General features: G+C 37.6%; 2 protein-coding genes across 3 annotated transcripts; one reads left to right on the top strand and one right to left on the bottom strand.

Annotated features, from left to right (window-relative positions):
• The first annotated feature begins 11044 nt into the window (after positions 1-11044).
• Positions 11045-16071, top strand: LOC113714784 (amino acid permease 6-like). The gene is made up of 7 exons (XM_027238855.2): positions 11045-11300; positions 11465-11698; positions 11807-11900; positions 12065-12279; positions 12372-12514; positions 15243-15470; positions 15564-16071. Exons 1-7 carry the CDS (start codon positions 11192-11194, stop codon positions 15987-15989), a joined length of 1449 nt encoding a protein of 482 aa, XP_027094656.1. The 5' UTR covers positions 11045-11191; the 3' UTR covers positions 15990-16071.
• A 555-nt stretch (positions 16072-16626) lies between these two features.
• Positions 16627-21375, bottom strand: LOC113714783 (RNA-binding KH domain-containing protein RCF3-like). 2 transcript variants are annotated; one of them, XM_072069171.1, is made up of 9 exons: positions 21236-21375; positions 20369-21104; positions 19471-19992; positions 19106-19360; positions 18603-18956; positions 18273-18352; positions 18042-18153; positions 17238-17395; positions 16627-17110 (listed from the first exon to the last, which is right to left on the bottom strand). In XM_072069171.1, exons 2-8 carry the CDS (start codon positions 21101-21103, stop codon positions 17252-17254), a joined length of 2202 nt encoding a protein of 733 aa, XP_071925272.1. In that variant the 5' UTR covers position 21104; positions 21236-21375; the 3' UTR covers positions 16627-17110; positions 17238-17251. The 2 variants fall into 2 exon arrangements, with proteins under 2 accessions (XP_071925272.1, XP_027094655.1); XM_027238854.2 differs by having other exon boundaries at positions 19471-19881.

The following is a 21375-nucleotide window of genomic DNA, read 5'->3' as shown; positions in this document are numbered from 1 at the left end:
TATTTGTCGTTGTCCCTGAAGTATCATTCAACTTGGTCTTGATATTAAGGTGCCAAAATAAATAATTGTGGGTGATGGTCATGGCCTTGGCCTCTTCTTATTGACGGAAGCAGGACTCTTCATATGCATTTAATGATCCTTGTCGCTTCTTCCTCCACCATCTTCCCATAGATCCATTCGTTTTAGCATCCCAGAAAAATGGTAAATTTTGACTGAGAAAGACTTCTTGTGCTTGTGCATTTGGATTTCTATGTTTTTCTCAGATCCTCTCAGTTTCTAGATGGTAAATTTTATGGTCATGTTTACTTTTTAGACGGGGACTAGGCATATATAGAAGATGGAACTAGTCCAATGCTGAGTTTAGACGATTGGGACCTCTCCAATTACATCTCATGTAGGCCTGTCAACGGTCCACGGATCCGTCAAATTATTTCGGGTACGAGTAGGGATTTAATTCTGTTACCTGGACCCAGATTTGGATCCGTTTTGTCAAACAAAAAAACGGATCGGATACGGAATATAGTATTCCGACCCGTATCCGACACGGATCCGGATATAAATGGATTAATAATTTAAAAAATATATATATTTATCAATATAATTTGATTAGGGTGATGTATTTGAGTAAGGTCAATTTGATTTCTTTTTTTATTTGATTTTTTTTGTATTAGTTAGAAATTAGTTTACAAATATATTTTTTTCTCATTTTTGTTAGAAATTATAAGTTTTGTTAGATTTTTTTCGGGTAGACCCGACCCGTAGGATCCGGAACATAGAGTAGAAGACCCGTCAGGTAAACGGGTCGGATTCAGATCCGATATAGTATGCCGGGTCTAAGTCCAGTTTCGGAATAATGAATTTTGGCCCGGACCCGACCCGTTGACAGGCCTAATCTCATGAATGTGCTTCGAATAATATGAAATTATTATAGAAGAAAAAACTTATAAAATAGACTTTATACACCAAAGCCACTCTTGGTTTGGTGATGGAAAAAACAAAGGCTAATTATATGGGAGTTTAGTCTAATAATAATATGAGTTGAAATATGGTGATTTTACCAATTTGATATGCAACCGTTGTGGGTTATGAGTTGAAATAATATGAGTTTAGCCCAATTCGGTTCTCACATCCCAGTGAAAACCTTCAAAATCCTTGAACCGAAAAAGTGAAAAACATCACAGGAAATGAAACTTAAGGCCAACCCAACCACCATTGTATATTCTTTTGCTAATTTTGGTTAATTATTTAGGTTTCACAAATTTGTTGACTCTCCAAATATTTTAACTAATTTATACTACTAGACATTAAGTTGATTCCTATCTATGTGACAAATGGAGTCTTCGTTTAACTACACTGACCAAGAAAACAAACACAAAATCTGAAGAGAATAAGAAAAGCAGAAGCTTTATAAAAGATGATCAGCTGACATCAAACAATTTTGCAAAATGCAAGAAAGAAACATCAACCAAATGACAAGTAAACAAGTAGCAACCTGGGGAAGAGTTGAATTGGATGATAAACGTGAAAAGCATTGTAAATAAGAGATTTTAGATTCAAAAACTCCTGCTTATCTAATATATATATATATATATATATATATATATATATATATATATATATATATTAAAAAAGTAGCTACCTTAATTTCAGGTCCTTCAACGGCCCCTCTATAAATTATCAGGCAAGATGCTTCACTGCATTTATTGTGATAAGAATCAAGAGCCAACACACTGAAATTGAATACAATCAAGATCAACTCTTACCCTACAAAGATCAAATCATGGAGTACAAGGGCGGTTTTTTACATGAGGATATTCATCCTAGTTTGATTAATATTTAATACCTATGTGTTCTGGTGTTATTGACAAATTTGGACTATGGGTTGCCTTCCTTGTCGTCAAAGCGTCCGTCCCGTGGATTCTTTTCATGGCGTATATAGTATTATCATCTAATTAAAAAAACCGTATCGGTTATCGAGTTTGGACAACGTTTATAGATTTCTTTTGCTAGTCTAAGATCTAACTAATTACTTATTAATTTGAACAGCATCCACGTACGTTCTCGTATGCAGAATTGATGTGTTATGGTACAGAAACCAGAGGAACCAGAATTGGCATGAAGCAGAATAAATCAAGCTTAATGAGATGGAATCAGTCAACAATGAATCAATGAAATAGTGAGCGAATGAACTTCAGCTTTCATTAATTGAATTCTGGTAACGTATTACAAGAACAGAGATAATGGATTTAGCTAAGAAGGTGGAAGAATTTGAAGGAAGATTTGGGAGGGAAAATTGAGGATTGCTCCTCAAGCCAATTCTGATGAATCTGGACAAAATGAATTCAAATGCTGATTACAACGAAGCAGAGATGCCTGCTTATAAAGGTATCAATTTCTAACAAACTCCTAACTACACCAATAAGAATCAAACACGTGGCCTTCTTTTATTTAGCTCGCTCCATGACAAAGCCTCCCCCTTAAACAATCCTTGTCCTCAAGGATGTCAAACAAAGTTCCAGGCTTCCAAACAAAGTCTTCAGATTGATATTTGGCAGTTCGCAGCAAGCAAGTAGTATAAGAAAATGGCAAAGCTTGCTGATTCTTCTGAGATTGATCTTCCATAAGCACGCGCAAAAGCAGTTCAGCCGCCAATTTTTTGCATAGCAGGGCTTTGAGCATTTCGAACTTCTCCAGGTAGTCAGCTACTGAACCTGTCTGCATCAGTTTGTTGAATTCCTCTATAGCTTCTTCAGGGAAGCCATCTCCAAATCTCTCACAAAGTGCATTGCAGAGTTCTTCCCAATGAATAACCTTCCTGCCAGAAAACGTGCCGTGGAACCATATATCTGCTTTGTCTCTGAGATAAAGTTCTGCAACTTCAGCTCTCGTTTCTTCCTCTATTCCATTGATTTTGAAATACTTGTTGGCTTTGCTGATCCACTCCTTTGGGTTCTCTCCAGTGAAGGTTGGTAGATCCACCTTAGGAAGTCTGGTGAATATTTTGCTCTCCTTAGCCTCAGACTTATCCATAACTCCCTTCTGCGCCTCCCTTCTTCTGCCATCTTCCTTATATCCTGAATCAGACTCTGAGCTGCTGCTCTCTACCTCCCTTCCTTTGTCATTCAGCTTTGCTAACATTTGTGCCATCATGTTCATCATACCTTCGTATTTCTGATCCAGGTTTTTGAGAGCCTTTTCAGTGTTCTCCTGCCTGTGTTCCATGATCCTCACAGCTTGTTCCAGTCCATCACTTCTGTTAGCAAAAGTTCTAACTACACTTCCTAGTTCAGTTATCTCTTTCCTCATCTCATCTTGATTTTTAGTCATTTCTCCCAATGGCTCGTAGCTAGCTCTGATACCACTGTTATGGTACAGAAACCAGAGGAACCAGAATTGGCATGAAGCAGAATAAATCAAGCTTAATGAGATGGAATCAGTCAACAATGAATCAATGAAATAGTGAGCGAATGAACTTCAGCTTTCATTAATTGAATTCTGGTAACGTATTACAAGAACAGAGATAATGGATTTAGCTAAGAAGGTGGAAGAATTTGAAGGAAGATTTGGGAGGGAAAATTGAGGATTGCTCCTCAAGCCAATTCTGATGAATCTGGACAAAATGAATTCAAATGCTGATTACAACGAAGCAGAGATGCCTGCTTATAAAGGTATCAATTTCTAACAAACTCCTAACTACACCAATAAGAATCAAACACGTGGCCTTCTTTTATTTAGCTCGCTCCATGACATGATGCTGTTCAATTATTTGTGTGTTTAATTAAGCGGATAAACTAGTGTATTTCATCTGTCATTATCTAATCAGACATATGTTTGTCATTTCTTCCTTAGTTACATCTTCATCATAGATTATATAATTGTCATCAGCAATCAAGCAATGTGAAAACGTTAGAGGGCATGAAAACATTAGACAAGGTAGGTACAAGAAGATAAGCTTATAAAGATGCTATGCGTCCGTCATACAAGAAGATAACCTGATTAGCAGAAGCAAAGAAGATACTACTAATAGTTTTCGATGTATACTTGTACCTTCAATTCAGGTCATAATGCAGAAAATTTGACCGCGAAATCGAAATTTTCTTTCATGTACATGTTAATTAAGGACATAACGCTGAGGAGGTCATGATCTAATGGTTAAAATTAAGATCTTAGAAATTAGAGATGTTGAGCTTTATTCTTCCTTATCCACCCTTCTTCTTAAACTCTATTCCTTTCATACCTTTTTTTCCTTTTAAGACACATGGTCAACTCATGCAAAACAGGCAAAGAGTAGGTTTAATTTATGAAACAGTACAATTATACCTTGTACGGTCGCAATGGATCCGTTTCAGTAATCTGTTTATATAACTAAAATACCAAAAAATCTTATATATGACAGCCACAAGATTAATTTTTTTGTCTTTAGGTACATAAGATTAATTTTTTTTCGTGGTTCATGTGAAAAGGATTGACCTTATTAGATGAATAATCATTATCATATGGATTAAGTTCGAACTGAAATCCACTCTTTATTATTATTATTTTTTGGTTTGGGGAGGGGGGGGGGGCATGGGTTTATACATCTTTTTCCTCTGTTGGGCTAACTCGATCTTATACATATTTTATGTTGAACCAATTCTTGAAACTATGATGTGATGACGTGAACGCATCATCACGGACAAAATACAAAAAAAGTTGAAAGTCTAGGAAACAATTCTCCACCGTTTTTAATGGATAGCAATTCTTCCATTCGACACAGATTTTACATCAAAGTCTCGAGCAGTTCATTGATCAGCTAAAGAAACTCTAATTGCTTCGTCTGAAGTCTAAACCAAAGAAGAATAATTCATGTCAATTGATTTGCATTAATAACAACACACACTACGACCCAAAAAAAAAAAAAAAAAGGTCCTTATTATTTTTCTCCCTTTTTTTTTTTGGTTATTTGGGACTTCACTTGGGGATATCCTACAACTACAGGCAATGATTTACAATCCCTTTTCTCCAAGATCTATGGCATGCTTATCTTTATCTTTGTCTAACATTCAGAAATTTACGGCCAAGATTAACTAAGAGCTTATCTAGAAGCATATAATTAATTATGATGGAGGAGTAGACACCAAGCAAATCAAGAGCTTGATTTAGGGAACTACAAAATTTCATAAATAGGGAGGGATTAAAAGAGGTAGGTCTCCGCTGTATTCCTAGTGTGTTTGTCATACCTGTAAAGAGATAATTGCTAGTAACATGAGAAGTTGTGTTTTAGTCTTAAGCTATGGACAGAACTTAATTAAGGAGAAGTGTTTAAAATGTAGATCAAGATTGCAGCAAAATTTTTTGGTACGTTGTTGATTTTTAAGAAAAAGACTTTCCAACCAAAATCCTTGATACACTATTCATTTTATGCAGTACTTTAGTTCGAAATATGTCAACATGTAACAGTAAATCTTGCGAGTCCCTAACAAATATCTCTCTACTAACTAATCAATTGTGATACATTTCTAAATTGTTTGTCCAAGAACTTCTCTAATATATTCATAGGAAGGGCTGTGTTTCTTCTTGTTTGTTAATTTTCTAACCATTCTAGCTAGTAGCATCCAGGACATTACGACTTTGGAAGTTTCAGATGAATATAAAACTTTCACAGATCTTTACTTGTCATACATAGTCTGAGATTTTAAGCACTTGCTTGCCTGTTTAAAAAAAAAGAGTGAAAATATCTAAAATTTGAAGAATAGGAGATAGAATAGTCATATGCTTAAGAAAATTAGTCATTAAGTACACTTGGTAACTTTTCAAAGTCAAAATCACTTCTTTAGTTTCCATTTTTTTAAGTTAGTGAAGGAGAAGGTACTCCATCCCACTACCCAAAATTCTACCAAAAAAGCAAACCTGCTTGCGGGAAGAATTGGGCATTTGACTTCGAAATAGCAAGAGATGAGGTAAAAAACAAGAAAAGGAGATCAAAGTCAGCGCAGTACTGAGCAAATGATTTTGCTTATTGCTTTTCAGAATCCAGTGGGTGGCTAACACAAATTCAGTGGTTCGGACCAAAGCAAACATCCGAGTGGGGACCTTATTGTAGTGACCAAAAAGATCCAGAAGAAGCACCATCAGAGGCGGAGAGAGCTGACAATCATTATAAACCGAACCTATGCTCTAAACCCTCTTCATAATTATGCTCAGATTTTTGCAATTTTGTATTGGTTCTTTGCAGCCACATTTCCTCTGCTCAGGCACCATCATGTCGATCACTTTGTACGACTCTTATATAAGTTGCAACCAAATGTCTTAACCTACTTTTCGTTTCATGAAATGTGGACACAGAGATGACCACTTGTGTTAAGATTTGTGACATTAAATTCTTTTGTTTGCTGATATTACGGGCATAGCTTGGGGAAGCATAATTATGTTGGTTAGGGGAACGTTTAATGGACTTTTAACCTATGTAGGATATTTAAAGGTTTAAACAGTCCGAATGTCTAGCCCTCCATTTTGAATTCACATTTGCATATGCTTTGATGCATACCACAGGTGAGTAATGCATGGATTATTAAATTTAAGGTGGAGTTGTGTGGAGTATAATTACGAATAGAGCGTAACTCAATATGAGCATAACAGATAAAGGGAACGCGTGATTGTACATGTAACTACGGGCCTATTTGGAACCTAGTTTTTTGGGAGTTTGTCTAAAACTTTACTGTAGTGCACTGTAAAAGTTTTTGAAAAAATTTTGTAGAAGTTTTTGTAGGGTTAAAAACTTTTTTTTCTTTTCTTTTTTTTTCTTTCTTTTTCTCTTTCTCTTTCTCTTTCTTTTTCTTTCTTTCCTTTCTCTTTTCTTTCTTCTTCTTCTTCTTCTTCTTCTTCCCCCTTCCCCGTTACCTCTGCCTCCAGCAGTGCCACCTCCCGCCACCCCCTGCTTTGCTTCTCCCCCTCTGCCCCGCCACCCCCTTCCTCCGCCACCCTCTCTGCCCGCCTTCCCCCTCCCCCCGCCATCCCCTCACCCTGCTTCCCCCTGCTTTCTGCCATCCCCTCTTCCCCCGCCACCCCCTCCCCCCGCCTTCCCCCTGCTTTGCTTCTCCCCCTCAGCCCGCCTTCCCCCTCCCCCCACCACCCCCTCACCCCGCTTCCCTCTACCCTCCCCTCGGCATTTCCTCCGCCACCCCCTCCCCCCGCAACTTCCACACAAGCCTACCTTCCCCCTCTACCCCGCCACCCTCACTGCCCCGCCACCTTCCCCCTCCCCCCGTCACCCCCTTGGCCCCTTCCCCCTCCCCTATTCCCCTTCCCGTTTACCACCCCCGAATCCCGCCACCCGTCAAATTTTTTTTTTTGGGCAAATCCCCCCTTTCCCTCTATCCTCCCCTTTCCCCGCCACCCTCACCCGGTGTGATCTGGTCTCGCGACCAGATCGGCCAGAGGGGAAGAGGAAGGGTGGCGGGGGAGGAGAGGGGGAGACGCAGAGAGAAAAAAAAAACTTGCGGGGGAAGAGGGAAAAAGGAAAAAAAAAATCGGCACCGGAAAAGGTGATCGGCGCCGGAACCGGCGGCGGAGGTGGTGGCCGGCAATGTTTTTAAACTCGGACCGGTCAGTGAACCGGAGAGGTGGCCGGTTCGCGGTTCGACCGGTCCGACCGGTCCAACCGGCCGGTTCAAAGGTTCACTGTTTTTTTTTTTTTTTTTTTTTTTTTTTTTTTTTTTTTTTTGGTGTTAAGTACTAAGCAGGTTTCATTCTACACTTGAACTTTACCAACATAACTTAATTTAAGTTATGATAATAATAAATTTTCTAAAAGTTATACACAAAACATGGAATGATAAATATAATTAAAATATCATAATTCACCACAAGTTTTCATAAATTCATTATAAACATAAATAGATACAATCCAAATGTGCACCAATTATCACAAATAAAAACACAAAAAATAAATAAATTAAATATTGAAATTCTTTTACAACCCTTAAAAAAATCCATAAAAGAGTTCAAGTTAAGACAAATTATTTGAATAGCAAACTTTTATCAGTGGCATGATAAGCAACCACACCACCTTCACAATTTCATCAACTTAAGCTGAAAAAGTTAAAATTTTATTATAAAAATATAAATCTAATTGCTCAAACTAAAAAAAACTAAAAATTTTTGAAAAACAAATATACAGTTAAACACATAAAAAATTAATTGCTACTAAACATTACTAATTAACATGTTATATTAAATTCAATGATCCTATACCATTAATTATTTTAAATTCAATTATCAATAGCTTCGATTATGTGCCAACTACCATATTTTTGACCAATCCAATGTTATTATTTGTAATTCCTACCCAATTCCTACACGGATGTGCACTACTTTTGCAAAAATTTCATCCTTAATTAATCGAATAAAAATAAAACAAAAATGAGGGAAACATATGAAAATTGAGGGGAAAAAGAAGAAAATGCAAAAAATCAACTAAAGATAATAATATAGAAAAAAACCTTGAAAAGAAAAAAATTAAACTTACTAAAATGTTGGAAAACAAGAAAAGTTGAAATTTTCAACTTGTTTACAATCTGCTAAAGATAATAACATGATAATAATGGTGAAAACTTGAGAAAATCTTGTTGTGGATATTTGGATTAAAAATGGTTAAGAAGAAAAAATTGAAAAAAAAAATAAGAGAAGAACTTAATGTTTTAATATATTTTTTAGTCAAGTAGAATTCTCAACAAACTTAAGTACAGTCTAGCGGTAAGATTGTCATATTTAAACTTGGAGAGGTTCGAATCTTAGCTACACCATTCTTGATATTTTGTTGAAGAATTTAAAAAACCGCCGGTTCACGGTTCTTAACGGTTCGCACGGTTCGTCCGGGTTTCAACGGTTCTCCATGAACTTCCGGATTTAGCATTAGACCGGACCGGTGACATGGCCGGTTCGCGGTCCAACCGGTCGAACTGGCCGGTCCGGTCCGGTTCTGAAAACATTGGTGGCCGGTGACGGAGCAATTGACGGAGGTAGTGGTGGGGGAGGAAGAAGAAGAAAAGGGGAAGGGAGTTTTTTTTTTTTGTGTTTTGGATATTTTAAGTGTGTAGATTAAAAAACTTTGATAAGTTTTTGGGGTTCATGTAGCACAAGTTGTTAAAAAACTAGTATAATAAAAACTTGGTAAAACCTTGGACTTCCAAACAAGCCCTACATAATGCACTGCATCAAATTTAGGCCTGTCAATCGGGCCTAATGAGCCGGGCTTTGATGAGATCAAGCTCGGCTCATTTAATTTGAATTATTTTCGGGCTTCGGGCTATGAGTTTCGGGTTCGTAAATGTGAAGCTCATACTCAACTCATATAATATTCGGGTTGTGAGCCTTAATCGGGTTTAGCCCAAATTCACTTATTACTCCTTTATTTTCTTAATATAATTACTATAACTATTAAGTTGTAAAACTAATTTAACATTTACAAGACTATAATATTAAAACTAAACATGAACAAATAATAGTTCTTAAAACGTATATAAACCAAAAAATTTTCAACAATATTTATATTTAATCCATTCAAAATGCATGAAAAATAGTAATAAAACATGCGATCATAAGCCAATACATCTTTAAAAGTTGAAACTTTTTTTATAATCTTGTGATTTAAATCTAAATATGCTTGATGATTTTTGTGTTTGTAGACCAAAAAAAAATCAACCAATATTATGCCAATACAAAAATTTACTCAACCAATAAGAAAAATTAGAGATTTAGTTATGCATTACCAATATTGGCTCTCAAGAAAGCTCATGAAAGAGTTTTTAGATGTATTTTTGTGTTTTGTAATTTATGTATATATTTAGTATTTAGTAATAATATATTTGGATATATAATTATACATAATATCAAAATATAAATATTATATATATATAATTAAAGGGCCAGGCCTATATCGGGTTTGAGCCTAATAAGGCCCAAGCTTGGCTCACATTTAATTCGGGCCTAATTTTTAGGTTCAGGCTCAGACCGGCTCACTAAATGATCGGGTTCATCGGGTTTTCTGTCGGACCGAACGAGCCGAGCTCGGGCTGGCCCAGCCCCATTGACAGTCCTAATCAAATTAGATTGAATCACATTAGTTTGGTCCGAAATAAGCTGCTCATTTCAAAATAAACAACTTAAATTGGACCGAATTTAAATAAATAGCTTAGATACTCGTGAAAAGCACTCTCACCTATATGTAACCAGAGGTCCATATAACTCTCTAGAAATTCCTAGACTTTAACTAATAACGGTTTGTCTAATAGGTGCTCATACTGCACTCGTTAAGATATGTTTCACGTATTATTTTTTTTAAAATATAAGATTAATTAAAAAAAATAAATAAATACAAGGTATGGTAGGCAAAATTAAATAGAAAAAATATATAAAATCAAAAGAGAATATCAATTATTAGTATGTGTGTGTATATATATATTTGATATGTTAGGTAAATACGAGATATGTTAGTGAGTGTCCTAAGGGCACCCGTTAGGAAAAATCCAACTAATAAAAGTAAAAATTAAGTTATGAAATATTGCATTTACTCGTATTCTTTTATTGTCACAATACTTTTATGCCGAAAACGTAATATCCTAATCCATTTGTCGCACTTACCAATTTGTTTTGGCACAATCTCATGGTGCCATTCTTTGATAGTTGAGGTGATCTTTGCTTAGTTGAGACTCATGGAATCTCAGAGGCTTTGTCCACTGAATCTTCACTGCATACCATTTGCACCATTGTGTGTGAGGGTGTACAGCCTCCGAAGACTTTGGGTTTCATGATGCTTAATTGGGAAAGATGGTCTAAACGGAATAATTGGATTGAACATTCACAATAAGAAAAATCTAAGCCAAGTTTTTTTTCAACCATTGGCATAATTACGTAGCCCAGTTAACCAATGACTCCCACCCCCTAGAAAGCTAAAAGTGCCAAACGGACTTTCATATTCTAATAACACATTGCCTTTCGAACTTGTCTACCTTCAATTTCCAAACACTTGGCTTTGACTTAAATACACACCCTACCCTTTGTTTAATTCAGACCACTTCTGCACTTTCACTCATTGGCCCCTCTCCTGTCTCCTCCCGCGAATGTTCCCAATATAACCTCTCGACCTCCCACTTCTCAACATAACACATACCCACCATACACCACAAGTAAAAACACGTACACACACACTAAAATGAAGGAAGAGTTCCAGAATAATGGCATGTACCTCGAACAAAATCCAGAAGCTCCAGAGAATGGCGATCTTAAGAATTTTGATGATGACGGTCGTCCAAAACGAACAGGTACATATATCTATATAGTGTATATATATATATAAGTTTCTTGCCATGACATTCTTAAAGTTATGGCAATAAAGGATAAAAAAAAAAAGGTTTCTTTGTCATCCTGGTTAACCAAAAGTTTTGAGTTATCTTCTTCTTCTTATTTTCTGTTAAAATTTGTGAAGGGACGGTGATAACTGCAAGTGCACACATCATAACTGCTGTGATTGGTTCTGGAGTGCTATCTCTAGCATGGGCTATAGCTCAGTTGGGATGGGTGGCTGGTCCTGCTGTTCTCATGGCATTTTCTTGCATCACCTTCTTCACTTCAACTATGCTTGCGGATTCTTACCGGTCTCCTGGTCCTATAATCGGCAGAAGAAACTACACTTACATGGATGTTGTCAGGTCTCACTTGGGTAAGTTTATGAAATACTAACCATATGCATGCTTGAAGAAACTGGAAAGAAAATTCTCACTGTGTAAAAGCCAAATATGCTATGCCCTTTTCTTTGTGCTGAATTTAGGAGGCTACAAGGTTCAGCTTTGTGGAATTGCTCAGTATGGCAATCTCATAGGAGTTACGGTTGGCTACACAATTACAGCATCCATTAGTATGGTGTAAGCATTCAAGTTACAAACTCAAGATTTTTGCCCTTTTTAGCTATGAATTTATTTAATGAAAATAGCTTGGTGAAAAGGAGTAATGAATGAATGACTATGCTCAATAATTGAAGAAGTCGAGGACTGTTTTCTGACACGGTTTCTTCCACGGTTGTCTTCAGGGCGGTCAAAAGGTCAAATTGTTTCCACAGGAACGGCCACCATGTGAAATGCCATATATCAAACAACCCTTTCATGATCATCTTTGCCGCAATCCAGATTTTCCTCAGCCAAATACCAAACTTTCACAAACTCTCTTGGCTCTCTATTTTGGCTGCCGTGATGTCTTTTGCTTATTCTTCAATTGGCCTTGGACTCTCCATAGCTAAAGTTGCAGGTAAAATCCAACATCACAACCGATTATTATTATTATTACAATTTGCTGATGTCTTTGGGTCCTAAATCTTGTGGTCCATGGATTTTGTGAAGGGGACGGGGTCGCAAAGACAACCTTGACGGGGGTAACAGTTGGGGTGGACGTGTCAGGTACAGAGAAAGTTTGGAGAAGTTTCCAAGCCATTGGAGATATAGCCTTTGCTTATGCTTATTCAACTGTCCTTATTGAAATTCAGGTAATCCTAATTCTCTTCCTTCATCTATGATTCTCACAAGTGTCTGCCTATGCATGGCTCCATGCACTAAACTAGCAGAGATCTGCATACCTTCTCCCCATCCCCCGCCGACCTGGAGGCCGAAATAGATAACACAGGAAGGGGGGAAAAGAAAAATCTAAACATATGGCGCATCCTTTACGTATCTTGAATTGTGTGCCTAATCAATTGAAGTATGGCACGTAGTTATGTCTCGCAGATAATAATAGCAGACCGAAGTCCAAACACATGTTGGCTATTCTTCTTTTTAGGTTGAATGTTCAAAGCTCGCCTCCAGTGTGTGAAATGCATTGGTTGGCAATCTTGTGATAGTGATCGGAGTCAAAACCTTCCTAACTTTTATTGACCAGTGGAAATTTCCTTCAAAACTCCAAGTCTATGTATCATATTAATTCGTTTCAATAAAAGCATAAAGTAACAGTACTCTAAATTTATGGCAAATACATAATACTAAAATCGCCTAGGTAGGTGCAGCCCACAAGGTTTTTGTTTTTGGTTTGGGATAATTTCAGAAACCTCCCTTGAGGTTTTTGACAATTTCACCTAATGCCCTTCAAGTTTTGAAAATTTTGCATACCTCCCTTGAATTTATCATTTTAATAACAAAAACTATTCAATGGTCAAAATTTTGACTGAATAACCCAAAACGCCCTTGTGAAGTTCATTTTACCTTCTTATAAAATCTTTTAAAAAATATTGGAATATGCACAAAATTTCAAATTTACTTTCGACCCTCATCTCTACTATTTTAAACCTTTGATATTCCTATGATTCAAATTAGTACTATCATCATCACCACCATTATCAATCCCTAAATTATAAAACCTCAATCTATGTTTACAAAAGCAAAAAAAATTCGGTACTATTAGACTTAAAAATTTTCACTAATTGTATTAATATAACATCAAGTACCTCAAACGTTGGAGTACCAACACATGCTCCGTCCTTTTTAAACCTTTAGCTTACATCTTCTTCTATTCATCTTTAGATCCTCCAAGCAAAGTTAAAATTAATTTGTAATATATTAGAATTGTGTTTAGGACTAGTAATCAGTAATTCTATGAGTGAATCTTGTTTTTGTTTTCATTAGACGTTTAATTGTGTGGTGCATTCCTATGCACAAGGTTAGAAGCGTATCGTTTAATTGAATGAAAAATATTAATATATTAAGATTGTTATGGTCCTTTTATAGGGTCAAGGGAGGAAAGTGTAATATTAAAAATTTCAAGGGTACCAAGTGAAATTGTGAAAAACCTCAAGGGATGGGATGTTTCTGAAATTAGCCCTTTTGGTTTTTGGATGCCTTCAGAACTTGCAGACACAACCTGTTGAAATTCCACTGATTAAACATAAGATATATGCACAGAATATATCACAGCTTCAAACCACAGCTCAGACATAAGGACGGAACGTAACATATCAAATCTCTATGCATATGCTAGTTTGTCTCGAGTGTCTTTCTTTTCTTGACAGTTGACACGCATCTCAAGATGCAGAGCTTAGACACAGATTTAGAAGATTTTTGAGCTCTATGATTCAATGATGTTGCAACTTGTAAGGATATCTGCATATGGCGTCACTGAAACAAACCCTATGGCAACGTGGGATGTTTACGTTCCACCATATTGCTTCCCAAATGGTGTGTTTGCACTCTATGATTGTATGCCCTGCATGTCCCATGTCACCTTTGTCACCTTTGTCATATATATTAATTCTGAGGATACAAAATAAAAGGTCCCACATAAGCAAGAAAGAGTATGATGAATTAAGAAGATTCATGAACTAATTTGTTTTGTCAACTAGAAGAAACCGCCATTTGAAGTGAACCAGAAGGGTAATAATTGACTGCTCCCAGTTAACAACATGAACAAAAATTAGTTCTTTCGGCCATGTGCCCGCGCCGACCTGATAAGGACCACTAAACAAAGTTGGGCTGTGGAAAACAAAAACAAAAACACACACACACACACACAAAACATGAACATAGTAACATACGTGTTGTCATGTGCTTTTTGCTTAAATTATAGTAGCACGGCTTTTCTGGACTTATACTTTTTATCTAAACTGTAAAGGCGTTTTGGCACTGACACTGAAATTGTTCCTTACGGACCACAAATGTACAAATTTGGTCCAAATGTTGAAGCAATTGGGGTCCTCGCAAAAGGGAGGGAAGCCCTTTAAAATTTGGTCCAAATTTTCCAACTGGCCGTCCCTGCAACCTCTTTAAGGCTTTCTTTACGTCGCATCTTTGTGTCAATTTAGAATTGACACCATATCATTCTCTATCGCGACATTTTGCATTACCTGATTTAGGGTCACTGCTGAAGGCTTTAATTCCATCAACAGTATCAAGCAGTATTATTTGTTGATCAACACACTTTCATTGATCAAACCAATATGGCAAAACTGCTTGTGCTCACATCACTAAAGGCAGCTGTAAGCATCTTCCCTCAATCTTAAGTTTGCCAGATACACTTCTGGGCTTACATGGACAATGTTTCCATGTCCACTAATAGTTTAATCTTACACTCCAAAGAAGGCAAGAAATTGTTGCCCCCTTTGAAAACCTTCTGCTAGTCTTCTGGTAATTCTCTGGCGATCACCAAAAATAGGGAACAAGAAAGCTGTAAGGCTGTTGTTGCTAAATGGTGGACCATTGTTGCTAAATGTGGACCTATATCTGCTGCAGGACACGCTGAAATCACACCCACCAGAAAGCAAGGTCATGAAAAGGGCCTCTGGAGTTGGAGTTTCAACGACTACCCTATTCTATGTCCTGTGTGGTTGTATTGGCTATGCAGCATTTGGAAACAATGCTCCAGGAAATTTCCTCACCGGATTCGGCTTCTACGAACCCTTTTGGCTAATTGACTTTGCAAATGTTTGCATTGCCATTCACCTAATTGGCGCTTACCAGGTAGGATTACTGTATCCTCATTTCCCAAATGCACAACTACAGTGATCTAATCCCATCAACCATCTAATCTCAACACACTTGACCATCATGCAGGTTTTTGCACAGCCAATATTTGGCTTTGTTGAGAATCGTTGCAGTAGCAAATGGCCAGAAAACAAATTCATAAACACTGAACATGCAGTTAATGTGCCACTGTATGGTACTTACTACATTAACTTGTTCAGATTGGTGTGGAGGACAGTATACGTTATACTAACAGCTGTATTAGCTATGATATTCCCATTCTTCAATGACTTCTTGGGCTTGATAGGAGCAGGCTCTTTCTATCCTTTGACTGTGTATTTCCCCATAGAAATGCACATCGCACAGGCAAAGATACCAAAGTATTCTGTCAGATGGATATGGCTTAAAGTACTCAGTTGGGCTTGCCTGGTTGTATCACTTGTTGCTGCTGCAGGATCCATACAAGGGCTTTCCCAGGATGTCAAGACATACAAGCCTTTTAAAACACAGCAATAATTTCTGCAACATAGTCAATTTGTGAAATGTGTTTGATGTAGCATTTCATAATAAGAATTTTGCAAAATATGCATCCATGTCATTTCACTATCTTTACCATAAGCAGGTTTTGCTTTAGAGGGTAGAATGGAGAACGCACTTTCAACTTGACATGTACCAAAGAGATCATACTTATCCTTAAGGTGCTCATACTAAAAATTTCTAAAATCTACAGCCTTGTATGCCTATGCTTAATTCCAACTGTTGCTAGCACAACATAAGCCAGAAAATGACGCAGGGACAAGATGTAGACAGAGAACAGTCCCTAGTTTTATAGTATTTGTGCACTGCCATATTGACCCAACTAATGGCCCAAGAAAGACAAGAAAAACTGATAGATTATGGAGAAATACTAGGTAGAGGACCAAGTAATGGACCCAAATTTGCACCTTTTTTCACATCATCAAAAGCAACAGAAATACCAAGTCAAACTGATGCATTTCGTCACAAAGGAAAAATTTTCAAAGTTTAATGAACTAGACGGGTACAGCATCACTTAGTCCTTAGTTATTCCTTTATTCGTCTAATTCTTTCTGGTTTTCTGTTTTCACTTGTCAGATCAAACAAGACTGGAAATGTCAACTCAAACCACTTGAAATTCTAATAAAAATGACCATTCTAATTCTTTTTTTCCCCTGAACTTATAGTATTAATCACAGATACATTATGCAAAGCCATCAAAGCTTAAAGAGATAAACTTAAACAAACAAACAAACAAACAAAAAAATCTAATTTCACTCCCTGAAGTTAATCATCCAATCCAAGCATATCCCAGTTAACATAATTTTCTTTTTTTCCCTTTTCTAACATTTGATAACCACCAGAAGTACTGTTTGACTGCTATGTTTACCGAACACCACGCTTTCCAGGAGTGAAAAAGTCAAGTGCATCTTGCTGTCAAAAATGGCTCAAGCAAAAAGTCAAGTGCATCTTGCAAGGTAGAAAAATTGATCAGCAAGGTAGAAAATGACTCAAGCAAAAATTCAAGTGCATCCTGCTGTCAGCAGAGGCCATCATCTGTCTGTCAATACAATCTTCACTTGGGGTCACAGATGGAAACAGGAGAAAGTACATCGATCTCCCTGAACAACCAGATGAAACAGTACAGATACCAATGAGAGGTGAACATCTAAAAGATCCTTGCTAAAGCCTTTTCCATATTTCCTTGACAGAAACTAGAACTTGCATCCTGCAACTATGAAGTATTACCTTAATATCACAAATCAAGTGGCATCTGTCTCACTGATTACAAATGCTTGAATAAGACTCTGTGCAGCATTAGTCTGTTCTGGTGTTCCAGATATTATGATCACAGTTTCTGTTGCCCCAGGTTTAGAATCAGTAATAGTAATTTTTGCATCAGAAATCTGGACAGGTGGGTAATGTCAGTTTCTTGATCTACCAGGGAAAAATTACAAAAATAGCGCTCAAACAATATGTAGCCTATCTGCAATCATGATTATTAGGGGAAATCACGCATCTTGAGTTTCCTTTTAGCTACTGTTTATATACAAAAAATTGAGTACAGAATTTTGAAGGCACGAATAATTTCGCAGGTTGACTACTTGAAGTTTTAACCTATCAGAAACTTCCAAGAACAATAATTTGAAACCTAAAAACAGCTTGAACAACAGGATGATATAGAACTTCAGTTTAAGAACTATTATTTGTCATCCTAAGGACACTGCAAAGCATATCTTGACATTATCTTTTCCTGTGGTTAGGAATAAACATTCTCTTAAAAGAACCAGGGGCTGGAAGAAACTATTATGCACAAAAGCAATGAAAAAATGGGAAAACTAATCTCAAAAGAAAGCAATTTATACTCTAATGCATTTTATGTCCATGCATACAGAAGGTTACACAGTAGAATTTATGCTAGATGAGATCTTTAGCTAAATGGAAAGAGAACCAGCTTTCTTCACATGAGAACAGCATAAAACTAAGGCAGAAAAAAAAATTCTACCACAACAGGAAAATCTGAAGATGAATGGAAAATCATAATGATTATACCTGACGTATCTGTCTCAGACATCCACCATCCTCACCATAGATTGCAGGAACAACAGAACGCGGAACCACAACTTCCACGGTAGTGCTTGTGATAATAGCGGCATGATTTCCTCTGCATCATGAAGGACATAATGCTTGTTCTGTTTATTTATGTGTGGAATAACTAATACGCATATTAAAAGCATCAAAACTGCATGACAGAAGAGCATAAACACTGTAGAATTTACAGACCCTCCAAATCCACCAATCCTCCTAGGAGGAGGTCCTGCATAGTCAGGCAAGCCCATTGGACCACCGGCTTCAATTGGCCCCTGCATTGGATCAAACACCTCAAGTGAATGACCTTTCACTTGCATAACCTAAGATAGATCTTGTAGGAAAATTGCCTATAGCTTTAACAATTAAAATAGTCAAAATTATAACAGCCACAGAAGCAATGGACCAGTCAGCAAAAAACTTCACAAAAGCACCAGTAGATGCAAAATATGCTGACTAAAATCATTTCCAAGACATGACGTATAAAGTACTTGGCAATAACAGTAACAAGCATCAATGGACAACCTGAGGCCCCCATGCTGCTGAAGGTGGAAATCTTTCAGACATATGAGGTGGGAATCCTGGTCTGTGGAAATTTTGCATAAAAGGAGGTCGCTCATCAAGTGGATGAAAACCTCCTGGAGGAGGCAGGCCACCAACAGAATCAAACTTGCGAAACGATGGACCTAGATTCGGATACATCCCTGGAGGTGAATGTTCTCCCCTTCCCAAATATGGTGGAAATGGAGGTCCTTGGTCAAGAAAGGCAGGATTTGAAGGATAGTTCATAGAAGGAAATGCATCTCGGAAGAAGTGTTCCCGTAACCTTGAAGTTATCTGCAAAAGGGCCTCGTGCACCGTTTCAAGCTCTCCATTTACCTGTAATGGTAATAGATACATCTAAAGCAGAAAGACTAATACCTTAAAGAAAAAATGTAAAACTGCAAAAAGTTTAAGACTGGGGCAGATACATCAAACACATAAGCAATAAAGCTTACAAACACCGTTCAAAGATACTAAAAACAAACCTGAACTACTTCTTCATTTTCTAAAGCACCTTGAGGGTTTTGATCCTTCCCCAGTATACGGATATAAGCTCCAGTAGACTTCCTCATTTCAGCAATAATGGATCCTCCTTTGCCAAGGAGGCATCCGATTTGATTTGAGGAGACAAGAAGTTTAGCTGTCACATTTTTTTCTTGACTTTCAGATGATGACCTAAATATTCTGGACTGCACACGAAGCACTGCATCTTGAGGTGCAGATATCCTTTCATCTGGGTGCTGAAATGGTAAAATAAATTCCAATAATAACTATTTCATAAGGCAAGAAACAAAAATATTAGCAAACAGTGGATCTACAGATCCAGAAAAGGTTGAGTGCTAGATTATACCGCTGGACCAGATATTACAATTATGCGATCCTCCGAGTCGGCTGCAGCATCAAGAACTTTAATCTCACAGCCAGTCTCATTTTGAATTGCCCTGACTACAGTTCCCCCCTTTCCAATTACACCTCCAATCTTGTCATGAGGACACCATAAACGGAATGCTAATATGTCCTGAGAAGGATACATACGATCAGGAAAACTGCCTTCAGCATCACGATATCCAGCAGAATAAGGCATCCCTTGCCCATGGAAAGCATGGTTTGATTGTACAAAGGGTTCCTGTCTGTAAGGACGGCCAAGTGAATGGGATGATGGTCCAGAGGATTGAGAACGTTGGTCCCGAGGGGGATTCCCAAGTAGTTGTTGAGAAACAGAAGTAAGAGCTTTTCTAACAGCATCTGGCACCCCAGAAATCTGCAATGAACTCATCAAATAAAAGGTTGAACAAGCACCTTCAGCACCAAAAGTCTTTGTAGTACAGTTGTCTATTAATGCAGCATCCCTTGTTGCTTTGGTAGAACCAATCTAAATGGAAGGTAATTTATCTTATAAAGCAATGAAAATTCTGCTTCCCACTATTTCCAAATTTATAGGAAAGACAAGCAACATCCTAGGCTAAGGAACCAAATAAGAAACTAGGAACTGTCGTTTCTTTCAACCAAAGGTACAGGGGAGAAAAAGGTCACTTTTTCAATCACCCATGCAACAACACTAGAACCAATACTCTTGAATGACTATTTTTGACAACTCAAAACAAGGCAGAAACAGGTAGGAAAAAGTGGAAAGCAGTAGTCATAAACAATTCTAATGAACTTTCAGATAACTAAAACTAAACCCACATATCAAGTTAATGTTGAGACTGCAGTAAGCGATAGCAGTTAAAAAAGCAACTGTAAATTACCTGAACCAGTTCATCAGAAGGAGATGCAGGAGGAGGCAGTTTATCTCTGGGAAGAATCCGAATCTGGGCTCCACTTTCCAAAGCCATCTGCTTAATTACACTACCAGCTTTCCCTAACAAACCACCAATCTGACTGGAAAAAACAAGTAACCTCACAACAAAAGAGGTATCTTTATCGCCCTCATCCTCCCCTGCTCCGTCCTTCTCCTCCGAATCCCCTTCAAACATTCTTTCAACAACAAGAAACAACGCTTTCTGCACCGCAGAAGCGGTTTCCTTATCCTCTTCTCCTCCTCCTCCTCGAACTTCTTCAACAGGACTAGCCTCCTTCTCATCATCATTCTTATTCTCCTCCCCACCATCATCCTTTCTATCAGACTCCCCATTTTCATCATTATCCTCCTCCTTGCTCCCCTGGTGCTGCTGCTCTTCAGCAGTAGCTCCTCCATTTTCCTTTCCTTTATCTGGGCTTGCAATAACAATTACTCTCTCATCCCATCCCGGAACTGGCTCCTCAACTCGAATTTTCGCACCGGCTTCTTCGCGCAATTGGGATATAATGCTGCCCCCTTTTCCAATAACACTACCAATTTTGTTACTAGGGCAAAGCACCCGCAACATAGTCCCATTTACTGAAGAATTTGGTGAACTAAAATTCCCAGATTTTCGCCATTTCCCTCTACCGTTTGCCTCTGTTTCATTCGGTCTCTTCGATGGTGTCAATTGAGCAGACATCCTTCCCAAAAAAAAAAAAAGTACTTTTAATTCCGAACCCAACCAAAAAAAAAAACGGATATTCATTGAAAAAAATGCAGAATTAAAATACTGATTAAAGCTTCAATAATCAAGAAAGGTAAGGTGACTTACGGGTCTAACTTGGGTCGGCTTTGATTTGGATTTCAACTGAGCTTTTGGCCAGAGTGTGTTAAGATTTCTTATCAGGAAGGGGAGCTTTTGCAGGAAAATTGCATGAATTACACTTCGACTGTGAAACCCTCCTGAAGGCA

This window comes from Coffea arabica, chromosome 10c (genome assembly GCF_036785885.1).
Source record: "Coffea arabica cultivar ET-39 chromosome 10c, Coffea Arabica ET-39 HiFi, whole genome shotgun sequence".
NCBI classification, from domain to species: Eukaryota; Viridiplantae; Streptophyta; class Magnoliopsida; order Gentianales; family Rubiaceae; genus Coffea; species Coffea arabica.
This window is presented reverse-complemented; position numbering and strand designations above follow the sequence as displayed.